At 43.7% G+C, this 19,947-nt stretch overlaps 1 protein-coding gene across 2 annotated transcripts in view; it reads right to left on the minus strand.

Annotated features, from left to right (window-relative positions):
• The window catches only part of LOC117258869 (polyhomeotic-like protein 2), a 49,057-nt gene extending 29,892 nt beyond the window's left edge, over positions 1-19,165 (minus strand). Inside the window, exons 1-2 of one of the 2 annotated variants that reach the window (XM_033630075.2) lie at positions 18,934-19,165; positions 16,944-17,106 (exon numbers count right to left, since the gene is read on the minus strand). In XM_033630075.2, the coding sequence (XP_033485966.2) occupies positions 16,944-17,081 (138 nt within the window). In that variant the 5' untranslated portion in view covers positions 17,082-17,106; positions 18,934-19,165. Of the gene's footprint in view, positions 1-16,943; positions 17,107-18,807 lie in introns of both variants that reach the window. The other variant, XM_033630074.2, reaches the window with a different exon arrangement.
• Between the last annotated feature and the right edge of the window lie 782 nt (positions 19,166-19,947).

Below are 19,947 nucleotides of genomic sequence, written 5' to 3' on the forward strand. Positions count from 1 at the left end.
GCCCCTCCTCTCTCTACCTGCGCTAATGTTACCTGCACACAGTGAATCACATCAGCAGAGAGGGAGCAGGACAGACAGAGGAATGGAGGAAAGGTGGACAGGAGGACAGAGGACTGGAGGACTGGAGGACTGACTGATATATACTAAACTTCACTCAGTAGTAGGGCTGCTTGATTAATCAAATTTTAATTAGATTACGATTTGGGCTTTCAACGATTATGAAAACAAAATAATCGACATAAAACAATTATGCGCTTCTTGTCAGTTTACTCTCATTGTCTTGTGTTGCGATGTCGAAGTGAGAGATTGGGTCTCTAGTTGGCACCATGGAGTATCTGGAGCATATAGCCAGAACAGGAAATTCTCGATATTCACTGCCCAATAATAGTATAAAAAGTTAGGTAGTGCAAGTCCCCCACTCAGTTTGCATCTCTATTTTTTTTTTTTTTTTTTTTTTTTTTTTATACTTGTCTGCATTGGTCTTCATAGCTTAGCGCCACTAAAGGGTGTAAGCTTCTTGTGAAGATTGATGCACTGTTAATCTTGCAGTCAAGTATTTTATACCCATAATGCGTGGTTGTGACCGTCACCCACCCTGCCTGGAGACTAGCCTATCAGCCTTTATTGGAAAAACTTCCTAATATGAGTCAGAGAGGGCCTTGAGACACCAAAGTGTGTCAAGGGGAAAGTAAGGAAACAAGCAAGGGGGAGGGGGCAGGTGCTTAAGTCCTGAGTTATATAGTGACAGTGCATGCGGAGAAGAAGGAGGAAAAACAAACAAATAAACAACAAACGAAAAAAAAAAACGGGAGAAACAGGCAGTGTAGCTGATGTATTGCGGCCTTGAGGTGGTTGTGCTCCATGCAGATTATCGAAAATAAACATATACATGTCTACTATACTGTACTGAAAAACAAAAACAAAAGAGAAGTCTATACTGAACACCAAAAATGTGAGAGTCTTGGTGGAGGGGGAAAGCCCAATTGCAGAGAAGAGTTGCCAGCGGGGTGTGGTAGGTTTGAGAAGCAAGTGGGCCCCTTTGGAGTGATCCCATCGGTTCTTTGCGATGCGTCACGGAGCTGAAGTATCGAACATGCATGTGTGTATTTGAACCCTCCCAATGTGTTTATGAAAACCATCACCAGGGTCCAGGGCCAGCCCTGCGGGGGAAGGGGGGCGGTATGGCACCCCAAGACCGCAGGAGCGCCCAGACCCCAAGACCAGGGAGCCGCAGAGGCTGCAGGACACCACGCAGGCCCAAGGACCCAGGGCGGCGAAGGCCGGCACCCCCAGAGAGCCAGAGACACACCCCAGACAGGCGGGGCAGGAGGGCCCGCCCCCCCACCGCGGACCCCCCCCCCCCCCAACCACCACCCGCCTCTGACCACCCGCCCGCCCCCACCCACGGACGCACCAGGGATCGCTCCCGACCCAAGGAGAGAACCAGCACCGCACCGGACGGGCCCGCACCAGGCGCCGGCCACCAGCAGACGCTGGACCGGACAGTAATGAGAGCCCACCCAGGCCCGGGCGGACGAGGGAGGCAAGGAGGCGGTGATACTGCAAGGCATATGTCCCCGGCGCATCGGGAACCAGGGGACCGCGAAGGGCCACCTGCCCGAACCCCCCAGGACGGGCCCCCACCAACACACAGGAGAGAGCGGACCGCCATGAACAGTCAATCCCCCATCGGGACCCCATAGCAGAGGGCCCATAAACCACAGCCGGTCAGGAGGCAGAACCCCGGCAGGAACCCACAGAGCCCCCAGGGCGCCACCCAGCCCACCCGCCACAGGTCCACGGGACCCCCCAGACACCGGGAACCCAGCCAAACCACCATGATGTAAATGGGCTCCCTGGCTCCAACCCTCAGCCCAGGAGGGCCGGGCCCCACTAGCCACGCCATGCGTATCTACAGTGTGTGTAAACCCACCACCCCCCCTCTTACTATGATTCTCCGATCCCTGACGGAGAAACATTAACCCTACACCGTGAATGTGAATGTGAGTGCCCATAAGTGTGATGTGGTGCATTAAAATTGAGGGACATAGGAGACAGGTGGGGGCAAGGCTGATGGCTACAGCACACTGCTGTCCTGCAGCCCGTGCAGCCATAAGGCACCTGGAACCTGTTCCCATCTGTCCCCAAGATGTAGGTATATGTGGTGCTTTAAAATTGGAGAACAGATAAGGATGGGCTGGGGGGCAGCATGGAGGGCTACCGGACACCACTGTCCCATAGCCTGCCCCATTATGAAGCCCCCCAATCCATCCGTGGTCTGCACCTCGAAGAGTGAGTGTATGTGGTGCATTAAAACTGTGCAATGTGTGGTGAGTGAACTAAATGTGGTTTAGGAGGCCAGGCCAGTGTAGGCCCGGCCCGAGGGCTGGAGGGATGGATGGGAGGGGCTAGGAGGTGGCGCCAACCAGACCCCGGGAACGCGAGGCCCCTAGCGCCCATGGACAGCAGGCCAGGCGGGCCCCAAGGAAACCCAACGGGCCCCCACCTAACCCCGCCCCCCTGGCAACTGCAGCGTCGACCTGGGCCACACCGCCCGCAGCAAATCGGCCCCCAGCAGAAGGACAAGGTGCGCCACCAGGGTGCACGGACGACGGGCCCCACCCAGCCCCCCCGAACACCGACGCGCAGGAGCACAGACCAACCCGCAACCCCGCCAGTACCCCCCCAGACCGCCACAGACCCAAAGCCGGACCCCCAGCCCATCCGACCCGCCCCCTACCGGCGGCCGCACACCAACGGGCAGGCCCACACTGTGCAGCACCAGAACACCCCCCGCGGGCAGCACCCAGCCCCCACGCCAGGCCCCGCAACCCAGGGGAGGACCCCGGGCCCACCCGAGGCCAGGAGAGAGGAGCAGGGAGGGACGGGGAGAGGGGGGAGGGAGGAGGGAGGGGGAAGGGCAGGAGCGGAGCGAAGGGGGGGGGGGAGGAGGAGCCCACCCACCCCACACCACCAGGGGCGGAAACAACCCCCCAGGGGGGACCGGCCACGCCGCCCCAGGCCCAGGGAGCACGAGGAGACCCCGCCCCCCCCAGGCACACAGGGCGAGCAGTCCAGACGCACCCGCCCCCAGGGGAAACCGCCCGGCCCCGCAATCCCCCACAGAGCCAGGGAGCAGGCCCGGATTCAAGGGGAAGAAGGTGCACCTAACACATGCTTAAGACCTTGAGTTCTGATGAACCGCTGTGGTATATTGTGGTGAGAGAGATAGAGGGATTAGGGGTTACATCATTAACAGAAACACGTTACATATTACACAACAGTCTTTCTTGAGTTGTAATATTTATATGTACAGGTGGCATATGCTCACAGGCTGAGTGGCACTATACAGACACGTTTAGTGAGTGAATAAATGGTGACCATTTTTCTGTAAAGTATGTTAATTGGTTTCTGTGGCCAGCAGATATTTTCTCCAGCGAAATATGTTCTACAAGGAGATTCAGCCAATGGTTGATGTTGAGGGTCTGTTTATCTTTCCAGTTGACTAGGATTGTTTTCTTGGCGATGGCGAGAGCTACAAGAAGAGAGTTGCAGTGGCTGTTTGGGAGGTCAATTGTCATCAGGTCACCAATTAAGCACAGGTTGGGAGATAATGGGATCCTGCAGTCCAAAATGGAGGAGAGTTTTTGGGTGACTGTAGACCAGAAGTGCTGGACGGGTGAACATAACCAGAGTGCATGAAAGTAGGTGTCTGCAGTGTTCTGAGTACACTGAGTGCATGTGTCAGATTGACTAAAGCCCATTCTATTCATCTTTTGTTGGGTGATGTGTGTTCTGTGGAGTACTTTAAATTGGATAAGTTGTATATTAGTGTGTCTTGTCATCTTAAATGTATTTTTGCATATGTGAGTCCAGAAGTCAGGGTCCGGTGATACACCCAGTTCTTTTTCCCATTTTAAAGTTGATAAATGTATAGAACTGGTCTTTGACAGTAATTTATAAATCTTAGAAAGGTTCTTCTTATTACTCGGAGAAAGCTTTGTAATATGTTTGGCAAATTCTGGTGGCTGCAAAGTGTCCTGAGGCGCTGGAATTCTCCTCTTGATTGTTTTTATCAATTGTAAATATTGTAGAAAATTGCCATTTCTTATTTCAAAAGTTTGAAATAAGTTTGTGTATGTCATAAGTATATTGTCTTGGAAAAGGTGATGGAGATGAGTTACTCCCTTCATCTCCCATGTGCTAAAATGGAGAGGTCTTTTGTTAATTTCAAAATCCGGGTTGTGCCAAATTGGAGAGAGCAAGCAAGGTTCTATCGGAGAGTTTGTGATTTCTAGTGTTTTCCACCAGGTTGATAAGGTGGAAGCAATCATTGGGTTCTTAAAACAGTTATGACGTCTGAGTGTAGTGGTGATAAACGGGAGGTCAGAGAGTTTTATATTGTTGCAGTCCGCCTGTTCTAGTTCGAGCCAGGAGTTGTAGTCTTCGTTAGGATATAACCATTTCAATAGGTACTGTAGCTGGTTAGCTAAATAGTAATGTTTAAAGTTAGGAGCGTCCAATCCCCCTTCCAATTTGTTTTTCTGAAGGGTGCTTAGGCTAATTTTTGCTGTTTTGTTCTTTGAGTAGAATTTTATAATTGCAGAATCTAATGACAGGAACCATTTTGATGTGGGTGTGAATGGAATCATGGAAAAAAAATAGTTAATTTGGGGTAGAATTTTCATCTTAACTGTGGCTATTCGTCCCAGGAGGGAGATGGGAAGATTATTCCAGCGCTTCAGGTCACCACAGATCTTATCTAGCAGCAGGCTAAAGTTCAGGTGGACCAGGTCTGATAGTTTGGGTGAAATATTTATGCCAAGATATCTTATGTTGCCCGCAGGGAGAGAAAATTTTTGGTCTGCAGGATTCCAAGAGTTCTACGTTACTGGCATTATTGTCGATTTGGACCAGTTGATGGAGTAGTCCGAAAGTTTAGAAAAATGTGTTATGAGATTAAATACTTCATGTAAAGACGATTTCGGTTCTTGTAGATAAAGTAAAATGTCGTCGGCATATAGATTAATTTTATGCTCTGAATTGGCGGAATGGATACCTATGATCTTGCTGTTCTGACGGACTGCCATAGCCAATGATTCGATGAATATTGCAAACAGTAGAGGCGAGAGTGGGCACTCTTGTCTGGTTCCTCTCTGCAAAATGAAGCTTTTAGATGTGATCCCGTTGGTGATGACTATGGCCTTAGGGGAATTGTATAAGGCTGATACCCACTGGATAAATGACTCTCCAAAGCCAAATCCACTCAGGGTGGCAAATAGGAAGGACCAGTTGACCTTGTCGAAGGCTTTTTCTGCATCAAGTGACAAAATAATTGCTTTTGTATTAACGCGTTGTGCTTTACTTATCAGATTAAGAACTCTTCTGACATTATTGCTTGAGTGTCTGCCATTAATGAATCCCGTTTGATCATTATGAATTATTGATGCGATTATTTTCTCCAGTCTAGAAGCAAGTGCCTTTGAGATAATTTTGATATCACTGTTAATTAGTGATAGAGGACGGTAGCTAGAAGGAAGTGTGGAGTCTTTGTCTGGCTTTAGTAATAATTTGATTGCTGCTGTATTCATGTGAGGTCTTATACCTCCATTCTTTTTGATCTCTGTCACTGTCCTGATGAAAAGTGGTGCTAATATTGTCCAGAAATGTTTTATAAATTCGGCAGGAAAGCCGTCTGGACCTGGAGCCTTACCTGTTGGCATTTTGTCTAATGCGCTCTGCAGGTCATTAATAGTCAGGGGGGCGTCTAACATATTTCCATGGATAACTGAGGTAAATTTAGGTTATCGAGAAAAGCCTGAATATCTTCTGGGTTTGGATTGTTTACTGTTGAATATAAGTTATGGTAGAAAGAATAGAAAATCTGATTGATCTCCTGAGGAGATTGTGTATAATTTCCGGACGGCCCCTGGATTGTTGGTATCAGAGATTTTTCTTTATTGCGTTGGAGCTGATTAGCCAAAAATTTTCCTGATTTGTTACTGTGTTCAAAATTATTATATCTTAGTTGTTGTATGATAAATTCAGTTTTCTTTGATAGAATATTGTCCAGTTGCGATTTTGTACACTGTAATTGGGTCCATACTTGATCACTTGGATTGTGTGCATATTCCTGTGTTAGTTGTTTAATTTTTTCCTCAATGTTTTTTTCTGCTTGCAATTCCTTTTTCTTCTTGTAGGAGGAGTATGATATAATTTTTCCTCTGATTACTGCCTTCCCAGTTTCCCATATTAAAGATGGAGATAAAGTTGGAGAGTCATTGTCTTCGAGAAAGTTTGCCCACTCCCGTCTCACCATTTTGTCAAAGTCTGGGTCTTTGAGTAAAGAGATATTAAAGCGCCATGTTGGGGGCCGTTTATGGATGGTTTCTATTTGCAGATTGAGTGATATTGGTGCATGGTCGCTGATAATGATCGGGTGTATTTTTGTGGTAATTTTTTGTGAGATGGAGTTATTTAAGAGAAAAAAGTCAATTCTTGAAAATGAGCGATGCACAGGAGAGAACAAAGTATATTCCCTCTTCAATGGGTATTTGAGTCTCCAGCCATCGCCAAGCCCAAAATCATCCATGTATTCCTGTATTACCTTAGCCGATTGTGATTGCTTTGTGTGTACTGAGTTGCTAGGTTGGTCTAATGAAGCATTTAGGACTGTGTTAAAGTCTCCTCCAATTATAGTTGTCGAGCTGTCTGATAGGTTAGATAGTAAAGAGAAGATTGTGTGAAAGAAGGCTGGATCATCATTATTAGGGGCATACAGATTAACGATTGTATATAATTTGTTAAAGATTGTTGCCTGAACAATGATGTAGTGGCCTTCTGGGTCTGTTACCGTGCTGTTTAAAGTAAATGGTAGTCTCTTGTGGACCATGATAGAGACACCTCTTTGTCTGTTGTTATAGCAGGATGAAAAAATTTGATTAAAATTTGGATCTTTAAGAGATTTTTCTTCTGACTTTAGCAAGTGGGTTTCTTGTAGGAGAAAAATATCTGTTTTCAATCTTGTGACAAAGTCCATCACTTTAATTTTTTTCGCCTGTGAGCGGATGCCATGTACATTCCAGGAAACCAAGTTTAGGTGTGACATGATGGAGGGAAAAAAATAGAGAAGTAAAGGGAGAATGCTGGGTGGGGTATGTGAAGTGTACATTCACACCCTGTGAGATTTTTTTTTTTTCCTTTTTTTCCTTTTCAATAAGTCAGTGTTGTGTTCATTATATATATATATATATATATATATATATATATATATATATATATATATACATACATACATACACATACATGTATACATACATACATACATACATACACACACATACATACATATACATATATATATATATATATATATATATATATATATATATCCATATAACCACATGTACATACATATACACCTGCATATATACATATATACATACATACATACCAGGGCCGCATGATTAATTGCATTGCAATCGCAAGAATGCTTAATTATCTGTTGCAGGAGAAATGTGTCAGAGTACCATTTTGAATGAAATATACATACATATATTTATTTATTTATTTCAAGAATAGTGCAGCCCCAATATATATATACATGTATACACGCATCTTTTTATTTATTTATTTATTTTTTAATTCCTTTTATGATACAATTAAGCTATGGTTCTACTTTGTTTTGTGGTTTTAGGGGCACTTATCTCACTTAGAAGAGCCATGGGGTGGTGGTAGAGTGGCGGAACAGCTGCCCATCTATGTATAATTTGTCAACCACAAGAGAGGTCCTATTTCCCTTCTGCCTGTGCTCTTTTAAAATGGGATATAACACTTTACGCCTCTCGTTGATTTCCCTGGGGAACTGATCGTTCATACCGAATGAAGTGCCTTTTAGCTCTCGTCCTTTACTCTTAACGAGCATTTTCTGCTGATAATGTTCGAATTTGGCGATGATCGGACAAGGACGCTGGCCTCCTCGGGGTCCAAGCCTGTGGACGCGGTGAAAGGTGATGTTGTTGACAGTCTCCGTCGGGATCTTGAGGGCCATCACCATGAACTTTTTTACCTGGACTTCTGGGTTGTCTGGTGTGCTCTCCGGGATGCCAGAAATGATTAAATTGTCTCTCATACTTCTGGACTGCACGTCGAGGACAGTTTCCTTAAGGAGTTTATTTTCCTTTTTGAGAAGATCTACATCTGACGTGACCGCCGCTAAGGTGGAGCGGAGTTCAGCGTTGTTTTGCTGCAGGTTGCTAATCTGCTGGTAAGTGAACTTCAAGCTTACCTTCAGGTCTTTTATCTCCTGGTGAAGCATACCGAGCACTTCTAGCTTCTTGTTGATGGATTCCAAGATGCTAAATTCGGAGGATAACAAGTCTTGTGTATCGGTGGCTGAGTCGGTTTTCTTCCTCTTATTGGGGTTGTCGGCAGGACCCTCCATGACGCACTCGTAGTAGTATTGATCGATAAACTCTTCTAGGTCCTCCACTCTGGCTGATGGTGCAGGCTGGAGTTGTCACCCGTTAGGTAATTATATTTGTTTGGCTAGTTTGTTGATATCTAATCTAGCAGCTAGGCGCCGCCATGTTGAATCTCAAAATCCCACAGTGGTCTCGCGGTCTCACGCTGCCATCCGGTCTCACACTCCAAAGTTTGCAGTTTGCATCTCTGAAGTAAGGATCTATTGACCCTAGGCACCACACCTCCCCAGATGAACGTAGTGATGGTTTGGTTAATTGACTTAAAAAAAGATTGGGGTAAAAGTATTGGAATGGACTGAAATAAATACAGAAATTTTGGTAAGATATTCATTTTAACAGCATTAATCCCATCTATGAGCTACAGTGGTAGATTACCCTACCTATGGAGGTCTGATTTCATTTGAATGATGAGGGGAATGAAGTTTGCAGAGAAAAGGGTGGGTAATGAGCAGTGATGGACACTGTAATTTTACTACTTTACCCAGTAACAAGTAAAGTATTACAATTTCCCAAACAGTAATTTTATTACAGTTACTAAGCAAAGTAAAGCTGCGATACTGCCTAACAAAAAAAGTGGGTTTTTTTGTTGTTGTTTTTTGTCTTAAACTTAGATTATGACGTGGCTCACGGCTAGTCAGGTCGGGTCAGACTCAGGTCACGTCCGCGACAGTTAAGCAGCATGGAGAATGAAGAGCCAGAGGACACGGCGTTTGACAGCTGGAAATACTCCCATTATTTTGAGTGTGTCTCCATCAGAGATGCAAAGAATATTGGCGTCCACTGTAAGCTCTGTGGTGGCAGCAAAATACTTGCAAGCACAAAAAACACCACGTCGAATTTGATGAAGCACCTGTTACGGCTGCACAGCAACATCAAACTTGTCACGAAAAACCCTGCTGGGGAGACAGAGGAAGAGGATAGGCCTACTACCAGTGCCAAACAACAGAAACTAGATTTCAACGCAGCAAGACACGATGCTGCACCGTTAAACGGAGATAATCTGAAGAAGCTCGTTGCTGGATATACAGTAGAAGAAATGTTACCCATTTCCACCGTTGACTCCCCCTCATTTCGCCACATTATAGACAAGATACCGACAAGGAGCAACGCCAAGCTGCCACAGAGAAAGACATTTGCGGTCTACTTGGAGAGAGAGCATGCGGTGATGGAATCGAACTTGAGGGCCACACTCAGAGAGGTAGACTTGTGTCCACCACTGCGGACATTTGGACAGCTAACAACAAAAGCTTTATGGGTGTTACAGTTTACTGGATTAGCAGCTCAACTCTGAAACACAACAAGGCCGCCCTTGCACGTAAAAGAATCCGAGGTAGGCACACGTTTGATGTGACTGGCGCAGAAATCGAACAAATTCATGCATCGTATGGACTGCACGGCAAAGCTGTTGCCACTGTGACAGACAATGGCTCAAATTTCACCAAGGCTTTTAAAGTATACCAACCTCAACCTATAGATTCGGATTCTGAGCAAGATGAGGTCCATGACGAGGAGGACATCACTTTTACAGATGTTGCACAAGTCCTCGCCGAGTCTGATGGCCAGCAGTATACACTACCTCCACACTACAGATGTGCCTCGAACACAATTAATCTAATTTCCACAACTGATGTTGAAAAATACTTAATAGCTAGTGCAGAGACAAAGACTATATATAGGAATAGTATTGCAAAATGTACAGCCCTTTGGACAAAGGCAAGTCGGTCCACAGTTGCATCAGAACATGTGGAAGAAGTCAGCCACAGAAAGCTATTGGTACCATCATCCACAAGGTGGAATTCCTTCTACGAGGCTGTTGCGAGAATCACCGAAATTCCAATGAATGAACTGAATTCCCTGTGCGTAAAGCTTGGCATCAAGTGCCTAAACGAAAGGGAACACCAATTCCTGCCGGAATACTGCTCAGTTATGAAGCCGTATTGTTTAACCAGTTCTGTATGTCATATGTGAGACAGAAATTAGCGTCCCCGCTATATCGGGAGACATATTTTCATTCTATGACTGCCCTTTTATAAATAAAAAAAATGATAAAAAAGCTAATATTGTGAGCATATTGATGAGTCAGACTAAACAACTAGGGGATGGGGGTGGAGGGGGTGGGGGGGGTAATATAGTAAAGTAACGAGTAAAGTAACTGAATACTTTTGATACCAAGTAATAAGTAAAGTAATTTTATTACTTTTTTGAGGAGTAATAAAAGTAAAGTAACTAATTACTTTTTCTGAGTAACTTGCCCAACACTGGTAATGAGCAAGTTACCTTCACACATAGGTATGTGAAACCAGAGCGGCATATCTGGAAAGGCAAATTGGTCTGCTGGAGCTGAAGCTTGGCTGGATTTATTGGAAAACATTTGCTGATCTGAATATTAAGCTTGTATCCAGAGGAGGAGACAAAATTCTCTTGAATTGACAATATTGTTGTGACAGAGGCAATAGGATTTTTGACATAGAGTAATAAATCGTCTGCATACAAGGATAGCCTTTGTTCCACACCCTCTCGTGTCACACCTTCAACAGAGGTATAAGCATGTAGAGCTGCAGAAAGAGGCTCAATGGCCAGTGTGAACAGGAGAGGGGAGAGGGGGCAACCCTGATATGTACCACGTTCAAGGGCAAGATAATTCAAGCTGGTGTCATTGGTGCAGATGCAGGCTTGGGGGATGTGTACAAAAGGCGAATCCAAGAGCAAAAGTTGTTACCAAAGCAGAATTTCTTAAGGACAGAAAATAGATACTCCCATTCAATGCGATGACACACGCCTTTTCTGCGTCAAGGGTGATAATTGGTTCATGGGAGGCAGAGAATTTCTTAGAGTAAATTCTAAATAATAATTAAATAAATAATAATAATTTAATATAATTATGTTGAAGTGTGAACATATGTTAAAGAATGAGTATCGTCCTGTTATAAAACCAGTTTGTTCCTCGGATATGATTTCTGGTAGGACTACCTCCAGCCGCTGCGCAAGGACCTTAGCTAGTATCTTTACATCTACATTAAGGAGGCCGAGTGGCCTGTAAGAACTACACATAGTAGCATCTCCTCCCTTTTTGAGGCGTAAAGCTATAGATGCCTGTGTCAAAGCGGGTGGCAGTAATCCCTTGTCAAGAGATTTGTTGTACATAGATGAAAGCAGAGGGGCCAATTTGGCATGGAATCTTTTAAAAAACTCGGAAGAAAACCCGTTGGGGCCTAGGGCCTTACTGCTCTGCATTGATGTAATAGCTTGAACAACCTTGTCCAGGGTTAAGGGGGAATCAAGGCCATCTGCAACCTCAGGTGTGACTGAGGGAGTCACTAATTGATCCAAAAACTGGTTCATGTTTGCAGTGTTTGATGGGACCGCTGACCTATAAAGGGAGTAATAAAAAGATGTGAAAAGTATCATTAATATCTGAGGGGTCACCAATCGAATTATTAGAGGAATCTAGAATCTTTGGAATTAATGGGGAGGCAGCAAGGCATTTTAATCGGTGTGCCAGCAGCTGACCTGCCCTGTTACAGTGCTTATAAAGTGTGCCATGTAAGCTCAGAAGCAAATGTTCTGCATCTCTAGTGGACAGGAGGTTAAATTCGGATTGGAGGTTCAGCTGCTGTTTATACAGTACTGGAGATGGACTAAAAGCACACTGATGGTCTAATTCGAGTATGGCCTTAGAAAGTTCATCCAGTTTAGCCTTATGCATCTTGTTAAGATAAGAAGAATAAGAAATAATTTGCCCTCTGAGATTAGGCCTTAATTGAATCCCATAGGAGGGAGTAGGAGGTGAAGCTTGTTTGATGAAAGTGAGAAAATCATTAATGGAGGCAGAGATTGCTTCACAAAATTGTCCATTTTTCAAATCTGAAAAACACTTTGCCATGGCAAATGGAGACATCATATTGGAAGTAGAGCAATCTAAAGATAGGTCAATAACACAATTACAGTCCCCTCCAAATATCAAAAGGTGGTTGTTAAGAGGGAATCTTACTTAATAAATTGTTGGCAAATGCAGTATTATCAGAATTGGGTGCATAGACATTCACTAGTATAACAGGAGTATCCCAAAGCGTACCAGTAATAATTAAATATCTCCCATGTTTGTCAGAAATAACAGTAGAGGTGGAGAAGTGTACTGTCTTACCACTTACAATTGCAACGCCTCTGGCTTTGGAGTCAAAACCTGAATGGAACACCTGGCCAAAATATCGATACTTCGGCCAAAGCGTACCAGTAATAATTAAATATCTCCCATGTTTGTCAGAAATAACAGTAGAGGTGGAGAAGTGTACTGTCTTACCACTTACAATTGCAACGCCTCTGGCTTTGGAGTCAAAACCTGAATGGAACACCTGGCCAAAATATCGATACTTCGGCCTGTGGTGGTCTTTAATTCGCAAGTGGGTCTATCTGGACTCAGATCCCTGTCAGCCATCTAAACTGTGTAAACTGGAGTGTGGGGCCCAAGCAATTGCTACGCCATGAGAGAGAGAGACAGAGAAGAGGGGGAGAGAAAAAAGAAAACAAAAAGGGAGAAAGAAAAGAAACAAAAAAGAGATACAAAAAACCAACCCAACAAGCAGCAAACAGCAAACAACAAACACTGACAACCACTCCCATACCCAGGTCTCCATCCCAAACGATGGCTACAGCCGTTCAGACAGTCTTGCAGCTGTGGTGCACAAAGGCGCACACCTCTAAGTGCTATACTCTATCACAGCACCAATAACCCCCCAGTTCAAAAATATGAATACAAAAAACAAGTAAACACATGATAAGATGGCAGCACACTTTGTAGGAAACTATCAAAAATAGTTTCAAACATAACACGTAGGAACCCTAGAAATAAGTCCATCTAATAACGTATAGGCAGTGCATTTGAGGCTGGTGTCGAGACGAGCTACAAGTTGAGAATACACAGAGAAATTAACACCAACATAGAACAGCAACATGCACACGGGTCAGTGAAAAATAAAAAACAGTCCACTACGGTGACATACTGATTGACGTCATGTCTCCAGAGCCCCGAAGTGACGCTTTGAGTAGTCCAGAGCCCCCTTTGGGTCGGTGAAGGTGTGTTGTTGGTCGCTGGGGTGACAATGAGCCTCGCCGGGGCAAGCTACTGCACCTGACGCTCGGCATGTTACACATTATCTCCCTGGCCAGAGTGAAATCTCTTTGGCATCTTACCACATTTGGTGGGCAGTCTGGTGCTTTAGGTTCTTCAATTAAGATGCTTTTTGTAGGATATACTCCACCTCCGCTAGGTGGCTCCTCTTCAGAGGAGCCTCAGTTCATTGGATGGCACACTGGTGAGAAGCAAACTCCGTGGGATGAGGGCCCTCTTTTCCCTCTGGGACTCCTATTATGCGGATATCATTCCTGCACCATAACCCCCCCAGGACCAGACTCCGCACCATGGGAGACCGGGTCTTCTGCTTGGCTGCTCCTAGACTGTGGAATGCTCTCCCTGACCACCTGAGAGCACCGCAGACTGTGGAATCTTTTTAACGCAACTTAGACTTACCTTTTTACTAAAGCCTTTTGATGTATTTTATCATGTTGTCCGTTTGTAACTCTTAGCATAGCATATCTGCACTGCCTTCAGTACAGTGTTGGGTGTAACTGCCAAAAATGGCTTTTTTCAGTAACGAGTAGTGTAAGGCACTACTGTCCCTAAATGCAGCAATCACATTACAGTTACTTATCAAACACTTAAGTCATTACTTGCGTTACATAAATTCATCACTAAATCTTCCCTTACTTAAGAGTTAGTGATGATAGGCTTCAGGCTGTTGCCAACGGGTCATCCTCCGTGTCCAGCCGGTGTTGTGCCGTATTAAGCACGCCTGCCATGAAAAGCACCCCACTTTTCACGGCAGGCGTGCTTACTACGGCACAACACCTGTAAGCGGCGAACACAGATGCGGGGACGAGCCAGAGGATGGGAGAGTTTCTGCCGCAAACAAGTACAGAGACCCGGGGAGACATGGGAGCAGCTTCATGTGTTTACAGCAGATAGCAGGAGCGAGGACAGACGTCTCACTCTGCTACTCTGTGCGCAAAGGGACCGCACACTTCCAGTTTATAATTGTAACGTCCGTTGTCCTACTCTCCTAAGTATTGATGACACGCTTAGTATTTTAAAAATTCAATTTTTTTTTATTTGATGAATGTGGCGCTGATATGCAAAAATGAACTAAATGACTGTGGGCCAGTGGGCAGGTAATATAATCATAACAACTTTACACACAGTAACCACCCCCCACCTGGCATAACAACTTCTCTGGCGGAAACCCTGCAAATACTTAAGGAGAGAAAGAGGGAAGTCTGCTTAGGGGCCTACCTTGTGAACCAGCTGTGCAATGAACAAGAAGCTCTGGCCTGACACCTCATGCAACAGCCTAATAGCATAATGGATTTCAGTCATCGCTACAATTACACTGATGGGAGAAAACATATGCTTTTATACAAGTGAGGGGGCACAGTGAATGAAGTGGGGTGGCACTGCCCCCTGGTGCCCCCTCATGAAGCCGACTCTGGGTATATCCATCTAGTTAACTATACCTACCTTAAGATTGTTATACATATGTAAGGTTTAATGCTATATTGTTAACTTTCAAATTACGTGACAATGCATTTCAGGCAATTTTACAGAGTAACTAGTAATGTAACAAGTATTGTAACTAATTACTTTCTCCAGGGAGTAATCAAGTAAAGTAAGCGATTACTTTTTTCCTAAGTAATGTGTAATGTGTAATACATTACTTTTTTGAGTAACGACCCCCAACACTGCTTCTGTAGCACTTTGAGATTTGTTTTCTATGTAAAGTGCGTTACAAATAAAATGTATTATTTATTCATTTATTATTAACCATAAATCCCCCTTTACCTGACAGTCTGGCAGTTTCTGCTGTCAGGCGGGCCAACTCAGTCTGCAGCCCGGAGATGTCATTAGAGTGCTGGGTCTCAGCTCTTTTAACTTCTGCAATGGTTTCGCCAAGTGCTAGTATTTTAGCTTTGATCGCTGCCATTGCCGTCTGCGTGTCTCTCTTCATTATTAAGATTTCGTTTTTCAAGTCAGCAGTAACTGAACCGATACGAGCATACAAACACCAGCGCCTCCTCCGGGCCTCCCTCCGTTGCTTACTCTTCGCTGATTTAGGTTTCTCTGTCACTTGGAACATAGGCAGCTTTGAGATTGTTAAGAGAATGGTTAAGTTGCGAGCTGGATGGATTTTAACTTGTTTAAGGATGTTCTTAAAACAAAACTGTTCAGCTAACGGGAAGTACCACTACAGCAAACTATCACAATATTTTTGTGGGGCAATATCGTATCGTCACACACTGCCAAGTATTGATTTTCTTTATTATATAAATTATTAGTATGACAAATACAAACTTAACTTTAGGTACCCTATTTGGTAACCTACTAGACTAATATAATCAATTGCTTTTTCAATCCACTGCCACAAAATGGCTGAAGTGAGATGACCAGACTGAAAACTTTATCTTATTAGATAAAACAGATGTTGACAAAGTTTTCCTTTGAGTACATAATTTACAGTTCCAAAAAGGTAATATATTGCATATATTTTAACGCAATACTCAGCATTATGCAACATATTCAAAATCGCAATAATATTGTGTCATGACATCAGTATTATGATAACATTGTATCTTGGATCCTCTGGTGATTCCTATCTTAAGTGATCGATGAGGTCTATCTGCCTGAAATGTTGCATTTATAATAACAGGAGCCGCTTAACAGTGTGTGGATCATTTTTCAAATAAAATATCATCTTTTTTTCTTTGCTCTGATCACACAGGTGTCTCATGGTATTTTGAGCTGCAGTGATGGAATAAGAGTGTAAAATAGAAACATTATCACTGTGGATTAAAATAAACTTAGCACAAGTTAAAATGCTGCTAAAATCATGTGTTTAGTGTGTAAACGATCTCTGTGTTTGTTTAAAGCTCTGTTTTAAAACCAGTGGGAATAGAGCCTTGGAACAATCAAATGCTTCTACTGACATATAACGATAAATAGACTACGCTTTTGTTACCTGAGACTCTGGACTTTTGCCCATGGATACATTTTTCTTCAGTGATCTGATTGGTCAGAGGTCAGGGTATTGACAGGTTATGATCCTATACTCTGAACATAACATGCTCTGGAGCAGGTTAGCTGTTCAGCATAAGTTACCATGGTGATTTATCCCGGTAAAAAGAGAACCATCTTAATAGTACTGAAAATCCAGAGTTAACCCGAAGGGTACCTCACTAACTCCAAATCCTGCTTCTTAGTACAGGCCTCAGGTCAACCAGTCAATATGTCCAGCTGCATGCCACTGTAGGCAGTCGACTCCCAGGTCTTTATGACCATTCATACAATGATCCCATTCAACGTGTGTATTAGAGACTTTACAGTTAAGACACATGCAGAGCTTCAGTACTCACAGGGAAAGGTTCAGCCCCCTCCTGGATCACAAAGCCTTCTATCAGATGGGTGAGGATGTGGGACTTGACTAGGGCCTGGGCTGGTTTGCTCTCTCCATTGTGTTGGCTGCTGTTAGTATTCCCATTGCCAGAGGTCATGACTGGAGCACAGGCTACCCCTCACCTGTCAACACAAAAAACATGGCAAACTCAACAAGTGCTGGCCACGTGGTCTCGAGACCTAGCCCCTGATGTTGGAATGATTTGCGTATTGCATTCTTTGTGCATTTGAACATCAGGGGCTAGGTCCCAGGACCACGTGGCCAGCACTCAACAAGTGCTGGCACTCAACAAGTGCTGGCCACGTGGTCCTGAGACCTAGCCCCTGATGTTCAAATGCACAAAGAATGCAATACGCAAATCATTCCAACATGGCAGTTTTATGTTGACCTATTTTTTCTCCTCTGGTAGCGGATCCGAGCTTGAGAAAGACACACCACCCCCATGGGTATATATATATGTATGTATGTATGTATGTAAGTGGGTAACATGTAGATGTTGCCTAATGCCAAGTCTCTATTTGATCACGTGACAAGACAATATGATACAGTAGCTAGTTTTAGCGAAAAATCTGTCAAGACTAACAAGCTGAGCACATCTGCAAGTCCAGCCTACAGTCATGCCTTTTAAACAAATGTAAAGTAAAATGTTAAGAGTGGTTCCCAATGTGTCACTCTCAATTTTGAGTCATATTTATTGACTTTTTGTTGCCATGAGCAAGACAACCTTGAATTGCCAGATTTCAGGGTGCTGTCTGGTGTGAAAGTCTCTCCACACAAGATCTAAAGTTTTGTGGCAATATCATATAGTCACTCAATGCCAAGTATTGATTTTATTACATAAATTATTAATATTGTAATACAAATTAAACTTTAGGTAGCCTACTAGAATAATATAATCAATTGTTTTTTAGTCCACTTAGTACATTTTGCTGCAAAAACAAAAAAAAGGCTGAGGTGAGATGAACAGGCTGAAAACTTTATCTTATTAGATGCTAACAAAGTTTTCCTTTAGGGACATAATTTACAGTCAAAAAAAGGTAATAATCGCAACGCATTTTATTGCATTACTCAGCACATCGCAACATATTTAAAATTGCAATAATATAGTATCGTGACTAAAGTAATATGATAATATTGTATCATGGATCCCCTGGTGATTCCCACCCCTAACAGGATCACTTGTGTTCACTACAGTGCTGTCTATAGTTAACCTTTATTTGTCCAAATCTGTTGTCTTTGTTTGAGTTGTGTCTTTTTCTGTGAGTACATTATCAATGTTAAAGCCGGAGTCGACTTCCTTGTATGTGCTTATATGTCCTCTGATTGTGACGCAGGATCACTGGACTAGTGTGGACATTGTTGTTGTGGAACCATCTACTTCAAATCAAGTTCTGACTACTGAAGTAGAGAAACTAATTTAAAAGCTGCCTTACACATCATTCTGTAGCGTTATTACTGTGAATAACACAACGGGTATCAAGTTAGTTGGCTGTAAAGAATTGTAAGTTAGTACTGAGCGTTATTAAGCCAGTTTAAGCCAAACTCGCTAACGCAAAGAAAGCCTTTTACGGTTTCCTCGTTCCGTTTAAATTTAACAAATTACATTTGACTGGAGGTTATGGACACCAAACCAATTCAATACCTTTGGTAACTGCTATTATCATTGCTATAAACTTAGAGCTAGCCTTGTGTCAAATTAATGTAACCCAGTGCTTACAGTGCTAACTTAGTTGAATACGTGAATGAATCAAAGTAGAGCGCAATAAGCCCGCGTCTTCGTGCCCCCTTTTTCAAAACAGACAACTTGAGAGTAGTTAGCTTACTTTTACAGTCCGAAAGCACCTCTGAATTAGTTAGAAAACAGGCGCTGTGCTTGGTAACAATGGTAACGTTAGAGGGAAGAAAAGCTCTTTGTCCAACAGCTCCAAACAACGCTTTCATTTACTTACTCCCTCCGCCACAGCGGCGAGGAGCCAGTCCGCCACCGCTAACACTGACGAACGTTAAACCGAGTACACGAGCCACGGAGCCTCCCGTTACACGAGGACACGCAAACTTAGTAACTGATTCATATCCTCGTTATGTTTCGCTTTCTCCTATTTCGGGTAGCAGACAACAATCATCTAGGTGCACGCGTGTGTGCCCACCGACCAAGCCACGGAGATTCATATGAAGAACTTCCGGCAACAACTTTCAAAATTAAAGCCTTTACATGTGGACCAAATAGACCCACTGAACGCCTTTCTCCTGAGCTTAAACCAAAATCCATAGTGGATGGAATCGGCTGAGTTGTCATATGGATTAAAGTTCATTAGAGAATTTGACTTTTATTTTTGTCAAACTACTGTTTCCATGTCAGAAATGAATGTTTAGGCAAACTTCATCCGCTGTGAAAGACTGCGATGCGGGTGAAAGTAACAGCCAGGAAGCTGACTTTGTCTTTATTTCCAAAAAACTACTGCGTCGTCCAAGTTCATACATGTATACCGAAGTGTTCTCAATCTAGTATCATGGTGGCTACGCACGTTGTCTAGCTTTACACTATTGTAGTAGTAGCTAGTGTTGGTGAGAGGGAGGGCAGTGCAGTCACAGCAGAGTCTAAACATAAGGGAGGAGCCTCATTTATAAACATTGCGTAGGATCCATACTAAAAGTGTACGTGCGCCCAAAAGCTGCAAATAGCGTGCACCAAAAATAATCTGATTTATAAAACCGTGCCTATACCTGCAAGCACTTTTCCCTCAAATTCACCTCAAATCCCGCACTCTACACACCCACATTTTACCATGAATGGTCAATGCAAAGTACCTCATGTATGTTTTTGCATAAAAATAAGCCTGCTGATCAATGCCATTTTACGCTCAATCATGGCAGAGAAGACAAGTAAAAGAAATTTCACGGAGACCTACATAGAGATGCTTGTGGGTGAGGTGGAGGCCAGAAAAATTATTTTATTTGGTGGT

This window comes from Epinephelus lanceolatus, chromosome 8 (genome assembly GCF_041903045.1).
Source record: "Epinephelus lanceolatus isolate andai-2023 chromosome 8, ASM4190304v1, whole genome shotgun sequence".
Classification (NCBI taxonomy): domain Eukaryota; kingdom Metazoa; phylum Chordata; class Actinopteri; order Perciformes; family Serranidae; genus Epinephelus; species Epinephelus lanceolatus.